This window comes from Notothenia rossii, assembly GCF_949606895.1.
Source record: "Notothenia rossii genome assembly, contig: scaffold_163, whole genome shotgun sequence".
NCBI classification, from domain to species: domain Eukaryota; kingdom Metazoa; phylum Chordata; class Actinopteri; order Perciformes; family Nototheniidae; genus Notothenia; species Notothenia rossii.
The window spans coordinates 76,635-84,134 of NW_027640329.1; the positions used below are offsets into that span (position 1 = coordinate 76,635).

Consider the following 7,500-nt stretch of genomic DNA (forward strand, 5'->3'; position numbering starts at 1 on the left):
TGATATGAATCCGGAGGAGGTGTTAGTGATATTATTTTAGTCCGTTCTTCGTCACACTAACAGATTGCTGCTTTACGCTGCAGATGATTTAAAACAAAGACCTTCTTCTTCCTCCTCCTCCTCCTCCTCTTCGTCTTCTTCTTCCTCACAAACTATTCTGAGAAACGATGAATGAATGAAGGACTTTTTTTTATAAAAAAATGATTTTATATTATCTTCTGAAGCACTGATGATGTAAGTGAGATAATCGCCTCCGAATTGTCGGTTAAACGGCGTTAATGGACTCGCTAAGTGCTGACCGCCTCCACAGACACACACACACACACACACACACACACGCGCGCGCGCGCGCGCACACACGCTCTCTTTGCCCAGCATCACGGCTGCTGACATTCATAAACTCACAAATCGTGACTTTGATTTTCTCTATGGACGCCCACGAGCGAGATACATTAAAGAGAGAGGGACACACACACACACACACACACACACACACACACACACACACACACACACACACACACACACAGAGAGAGAGGTGATGTTACGTAACGCTGTAATGGCTCTTTAAACCTGTCATTAGACCTGAGGCTTCTAGGACATGTTAAATACAGGTGTTTGTGTGTGTGAGAATATATAAGATAGTGAGTGTGTGTGTGTGTGTGTGTGTGTGTGTGTGTGTGTGTGTGTGTGTGTGTGTGTGTGTGTATGTGTGTGTGTGTGTGTGTGTGTGTGTGTGTGTGTGTGTGTGTGTGTGTGTGTGTGTGTGTGTGTGTGTGTGTGTGTGTGTGTGTGTGTGTGCGTGTGTGTTTGTGTGTGTGTGTGTGTGTGGTGTGAGAGTGTGTGTGAGAATATATCAGACAGTGTGTGTGTGTGTGTGTGTGTGTGTGTGTGTGTGTGTGTGTGTGTGTGTGTGTGTATGTGTGTGTGTGTGTGTGTGTGTGTGTGTGTGTGTGTGTGTGTGTGTGTGTGTGTGTGTGTGTGTGTGTGTGTGTGTGTGTGTGTGTGTGTGTGTGTGTGTGTGCGTGTGTGTGTGTGTGTGTGTGGTGTGAGAGTGTGTGTGAGAATATATCAGACAGTGTGTGTGTCTGACTGTGTGTAACAATACCTGCATTGTTTGTTAAAAGTATTTTGCCTGAAACACAGTGACATCACTTTGGAAAACTCCTACTGGCGAGCGCTCCAACACACTGTAGTGATAGGCTAAAGGGGCGGGACATCTCTAAGCTGGTTAACCAATCACAACAAAGCCAACAGCTAACCAATCAGAGCACAGTGGGCTCTGGTTTCAGACAGAGGGTGAAAAGAGGTGCTGCAGCACATATGAGAACAATTAAGAGCTTTCTGAACATTAAAGCATGGAGACATGTCCCAGGAGAGGAGACATGTCCCAGGAGAGGAGACATGTCCCAGGAGAGACACTACATTAACAAGTGAAATACTGATATGACTATAAAGCAGAAAGTCTCTCAGGGAAAACTTTATTAGACCTCTCTCTTCTCTTACATCCCATAATAACACTCTGTTCTTCTCTAACCTCTGTAACTCTGAACAGGAGAAATTCAACTTCACGTAGTTTCAGGCGCTGTAAATCCAGTCACTGGGAACACTTACTGCAAAACCACTGCTGAGTCAGCTGTGTGTGTGTGTGTGTGTGTGTGTGTGTGTGTGTGTGTGTGTGTGTGTGTGTGTGTGTGTGTGTGTGTGTGTGTGTGTGTGTGTGTGTGTGTGTGTGTGTGTGTGTGTGTGTGTGTGTGTGTGTGTTGGAGTTAATTCACACACACACTTGTGGTCAGGTTGGTTACACCGCCGTTGCTATGGTTACCTTCTGTTTGCAGTTAATGCAGACCAGAAGTTAAACTGTCGACTTGAATATATTTCGCCAATAAGAAACCACCAAGAGTCAGATTTATTTTGGTGCATTTTTTGCATTTCACTTTGTTTTCCCAGGGCTAGAAACTCAAACTAAATATAAACATGGTATTAAAGAGCAGGGCGGGAAGTTTTCCTGCAACAAAGCCATAAGTTTCATCTTCAAAATATGTAGAGTCAGTGTTGAATACTACTTTTCCTGACCTCTGACCCTCTCTCTCTCTCTCTCTCTCTCTCTGTGTCTCAGGTGATTCTCCGAGCTCCGTGAACTTCGTCCTCTCTAAAGAAGGCAGTTCTGACGTCTCTCTGGTGGACGAGGCCAACGTCTGGCTCTTCCTCCGCCTCGCCAAAACCAACCGCAGCCGAGCGAAGGTCTCCATCCGCCTCTTCCAGCAGCGAGACAACGGCCAGAACGACGTCCTGCTGGCGGAGAAAAACGTGGACACTCGACGCAGCGGCTGGCACACTTTCTCCGTCTCCTCTGCGGTTTCAGTGTTGCTGAAAAGCGACGGTGAATCAACGCTAAATCTCCGAGTGTCCTGCCCTCTGTGTCCGGAAGTCGGTGCCAATTTAGTCCTGGTTTCGGGTCGATCAAACCAACGAGAACAATCCCATCGCCCCTTCCTGATGGCCGTAATTCGCCCGGAGGATAACCTGGAATCGAGGCGACGAAAGAAACGAGGACTCGAGTGCGACGGGAAAGTGCGAGTTTGCTGCAAAAGGCAGTTTCACGTGAACTTCAAAGACATCGGATGGAACGATTGGATCATCGCGCCGCAAGTTTACACGGCAAACTACTGCGAGGGAGATTGTCCGATTCACGTAGCGAGCATCACGGGATCCTCGTTATCTTTCCACTCCACCGTCATCAGCCACTACCGGATGAGAGGCTACAGCCCGTTCCAGAACCTCAGGTCCTGCTGCGTGCCCACGCGCTTACGAGCCATGTCCATGCTCTACTACAACGAGGAGCAGAGGATCATCAAGAAGGACATCCAGAACATGGTGGTGGAGGAGTGCGGCTGCTCGTAGACTTTTCAAAAACTACAAAATACGTTTTCTGGAGGATCCGGACCCCGAACGAGGGGTCTGGGGATTTTTGTTTTTGACAACCCAGTTTAGATTTAAAAACCTTCTTCTGAGCGACTGCGTTATGGATCTATAAAGACTTTTGTTTTTTTAGGCCAATCAGAAGCCAGTATTCAGTTTTTAACCAATCAGATTCAGATTAAATTGTATTTTTTGGTGCATTTTGTATTTAAGTTTGGAATTCCTGGTGCTAAAAACTAAAACAAACTAAATCTAAAAATTATATAAAACATTTAAATGATCGGGGCGGGACGATTATTGGCAGAAAAGTCAGATATTTCATCTTCAAAATAAGTGGAATGAGTACTTTTGGTGCATTTTTTTATTACGTTCCATCGCATAATGCACACATTAAAGGATACCAGATTTAATATTAAAGAAAGCGCTATTTTACGCTATTTACTTTGGAGATGCTGTACGTGGTTACATCTAAACTGGGTTGGAAAGACTTCGGACGCTTGAGACGCTTTTTGGGATTAAAACTCTCCGTCCATGAGAACTCAGAAAGAAAGCGTCTCCACGGCACTTTCGGAAAAGAACAAAAAAAGAACAAAAAAAAGAATATCTAATATATTTTTGCTACAAAAGGAGGAGGAGCTTATTTATGTGGCTGAGACGTTCAAGCACCGCTCCACCTGTCGGATCTTTGAGAGACGAGGTGCCTGAAAAACTACTAACAAAAAAAAAATCTCAAAACTATGCAACTTGTTTCACGTATTACTTATTTTACTTTGTTTACTTTCTGTCAAAAAAGGAAAGCAGAAGAAGATTCTTTTTGTATTGTTTTTTTGGAAGTGTGATGTGTGTGTGTGTGTGTGTGTGTGTGTGTGTGTGTGTGTGTGTGTGTGTGTGTGTGTGTGTGTGTGTGTGTGTGTGCGTGCGTGCGTGCGTGCGTGCGTGCGTGCGTGCGTGCGTGCGTGCGTGTTGAGAGATACTTGAAAGAAACAAGTTGGCCCGGCTGCTGGAACCAAACCCTTCTTTTGTTACCATGTTAATGTTATAATTATTATTGTCCGTCAGTATATTAATAATTTTATTGTTAATAATATTTAGGCAGAATTGTTGTGTTATTATTATTATTATTATTATTATTGTATTGTTTTCATTTTATTTGTATTTGTTTGCACTATAGCGACACTCAGATTAGCCAGAGACGTAACGTCAAAAAACAAACTTTAAATGTTTTGATTGAAGGCCAGATTTTTAAAAGACTGAACTTCTCAAATACCTTTTCTTACTTTTCTCATTTTAAGTGGACAATTTTCCCAAAACCTTCCCTAAGCTTTTGGAAATAAAATCCCATTTGTAGTAAATGTCCAACACAACTCGAATTAGAAGCTGTGGAAAAATATATCAATGTTTAAAAAATCACGTAAAAATACAAATTTGAAAAATATGTTTTTTTCCATTCATTTGAACGTAGCGTCAGTTTGCTAGCTGGTGGCTAACGTGTTGAGAACCAGCACGCTAACGGATTATTTATTATTATTGGCATTAAAGTATTCAAGTATATTAAGTATGACAAGGATGCACCCACAATCGTTTTTAAATGTAAAAAACTAAGAAGATATTGCATTAAAATACAGAAGATTTGATCTCCATGTGCTGTTAGCAACTACAGGCTAACAGGTAGCAATGCTATCTGGTCAGTTAGCTCGAAAGCTACTCAATACAAAACATTTAACGTCCGTAGCATGACCAATGTTTTAACGATTAAAAAAAAGACAGAGGGTGAGATCCAGAGCGCTGATGAACTTAAACGTAACAATAAGATGAACAAAAAGCACTTAAAAGAAGAATAAAAACGCGCATTTGCCTCAAAACAAAAAATATAATCAGACATTTCTGCGCTCAGACAAAGCCTAGATATTCACTGACAGCTAGCCAAGCGCTAAACTTAAGCACAAGAACAAAACTCGGTAAAATAAATGTATATCTTTGTCTCTCTTAAGTGTCACCGGGTGTTTTGATTGGTATTAACAGGAGGCCACTCAAACGGGTTTTAAACACCAAAAATGTGCATTCGTTAGCATAATATAGCTACATTATGCTAATGGTAATCAGTCAAGGTTAATTGAATGCACTTTGGATACATTTAAGTTGTCGTTTCACATGAATGATCCCGGACGATTCGTATTTACTGATTTGGTTTGAAGTGAAAAGCAGCTAGCAGTTGTTACCAAGAGGTTTTTAAACACATTTGAATGATTTTTTAGTTGTTTTGTCAAGATTTTAGTCTGCGTTAGAACACCAAAGAGTCGGGTTTGTGCACTTGTTTGTGTGAGAGATAAAACTGTTGAAGTTACGTTCAATGACGCTGAAAAAAAACAAAAAAAAGTCAATGTAAAACCTGATTTGTTTCCATTTTGTGGGTAAAAAAAATACAGAAAATTCACTGAAGTTTCCTAAAGAGGGATGTTTTTGTATTTATGCGTTTCCTTTAAGATTCATGTTTTTATTTCCTTGCACATCAAGAACTCCATTTCCCACAATGCTTTACAAACTGAAAGACAATCCACCAGATCGTGTTGTTTTCTGAGTGTTTCCGTGTCGTATGTGTTTATATTAGTATTGTCGACTCGTCACCAAAAGTTAAGAGTGTCCCTTTCTGATGAAGTCACCCCGCTTTGTTGTTATTTTTATTGTTTTATAAGATGGAGGGGACCCTCTTCTTCTTCTGGGACACAAACAAAATGTCAGTGCGGAACAAAAAAAAAGGAAAAAAAGTATCGTTTACTCTTTTTATCGAGACAGAAAATAGTGACACTGAACGAAGTGGACAAAGAATAAAAAGTCTATTTTTTATTCTGTATATATGGAAGTGTCTGTTGCATTGCTTTGTTGTACAAATCAAATGTGCTTGTGGCATTTTTCTAATCTAATTTATTTTATTGTTTTTGTTTTTCTGCTTCACCATTAAAGTTTAAAGGATGTACACGAAGGAGGTGTCTCTGGTTCTTCAAGAAAACCCTGATGTTAAAACTGTCTTCATTTAAGTAGAAGTACTCAGAGCGTGTACTTCAGTAAAAGTAGAAGTACTCAGATCTTGTTCTTGAGTCAAAGTAGAAGTACTCACATCTTGTACTTCAGTAAAAGTAGAAGTACTCAGATCTTGTTCTTGAGTCAAAGTAGAAGTACTCAGAGCGTGTACTTCAGTAAAAGTAGAAATACTCAGATCTTGTTCTTGAGTCAAAGTAGAAGTACTCACTTCTTGTACTTCAGTAAAAGTAGAAGTACTCAGATCTTGTTCTTGAGTCAAAGTAGAAGTACTCAGATCTTGTACTTCAGTAAAAGTAGAAGTACTCAGATCTCCTACTTCAGTAAAAGTAGAAGTACTCAGATCTTGTACTTCAGTAAAAGTAGAAGTACTCAGATCTTGTTCTTGAGTCAAAGTAGAAGTACTCACATCTTGTACTTCAGTAAAAGTAGAAGTACTCAGATCTTGTTCTTGAGTCAAAGTAGAAGTACTCAGAGCGTGTACTTCAGTAAAAGTAGAAATACTCAGATCTTGTTCTTGAGTCAAAGTAGAAGTACTCACATCTTGTACTTCAGTAAAAGTAGAAGTACTCAGATCTTGTTCTTGAGTCAAAGTAGAAGTACTCAGATCTTGTTCTTGAGTCAAAGTAGAAGTACTCAGATCTTGTTCTTGAGTCAAAGTAGAAGTACTCAGATCTTGTACTTCAGTAAAAGTAGAAGTACTCAGATCTTGTACTTCAGTAAAAGTAGAAGTACTCAGATCTTGACTAGAATAATTATGTTCTCCTTTCAGTGGAACCCTAACCCTTATGGTGTGTTCACGCCGGACGTGATGCGAATATTCGCATCGCTCTAAACCACATGTGTCAAACTCGAGGCCCGGGGGCCAAATCAGGCCCGTGGTGGATTTAATTTCGGCCCGCAGGATCATTTCTAATTCCTATTAGATCTGGCCCTCCGGTATATTGCACGCACACCTTCTCTCCATCCTGAGGGTCTCCTCAGCTCAGAGCCTGAGCCCAAACATTGATGACCTTGCACCCAAGATGAGATGCCAAGTATCTGAGCTAGCATCACAGAGCAGCACACTGAGTTTAATGGATGCTTCCTTCTGCACTTTCTCTCACGACAACAGGGCATGTCTGGTTTCTCTTTGAGGGAAATAGTTTTGTTGAAGCTGTTGTTGGCCTGAGGGAAAATGTACTCATAAGAAATGACTCTGGAGAAGCTGCAGATAGAGCCATAAGAAATGAATGAACTGATTATTTAATGTTTAAAGTTGTTTATATAGGCAATCATTGAAGCTTTGTTAGTTCCAGGTTTAATATGTGCAATAAGCATACTTGTCAACCCTCCCGATGTTCGCGGGAGACTCCCTATTTCTGACAAAATCAGATTTACACACGACTGTTTCCACTCGGACTTTAATACAGCTACACCATTGTTTGGTTTCCATGGTAACACGTCTCTTTAGTAGCGCTCGCAACTCAAAGTCTGAGAGGGTGAGGCAGATATTCACAGAAAACAGAACAAGAATCGACAACTACTCTACTCTCTGCTCAC

At 41.0% G+C, this 7,500-nt stretch overlaps 1 protein-coding gene and 1 long non-coding RNA gene across 2 annotated transcripts in view; one reads left to right on the forward strand and one right to left on the reverse strand.

Annotated features, from left to right (window-relative positions):
- inhbaa (inhibin subunit beta Aa) overlaps positions 1-5,902 on the forward strand; it is a 19,669-nt gene extending 13,767 nt beyond the window's left edge. Inside the window, exon 2 of the mRNA XM_079694921.1 lies at positions 2,120-5,902. Coding sequence (XP_079551047.1) covers positions 2,120-2,904 — 785 coding nt within the window. The 3' untranslated portion in view covers positions 2,905-5,902. The remainder of the gene's footprint in view (positions 1-2,119) is intronic.
- LOC307026789 overlaps positions 6-7,500 on the reverse strand; it is a 28,749-nt gene continuing 21,254 nt past the window's right edge. Inside the window, exon 3 of the long non-coding RNA XR_013804452.1 lies at positions 6-157. This is a non-coding gene — a long non-coding RNA (uncharacterized lncRNA). The remainder of the gene's footprint in view (positions 158-7,500) is intronic.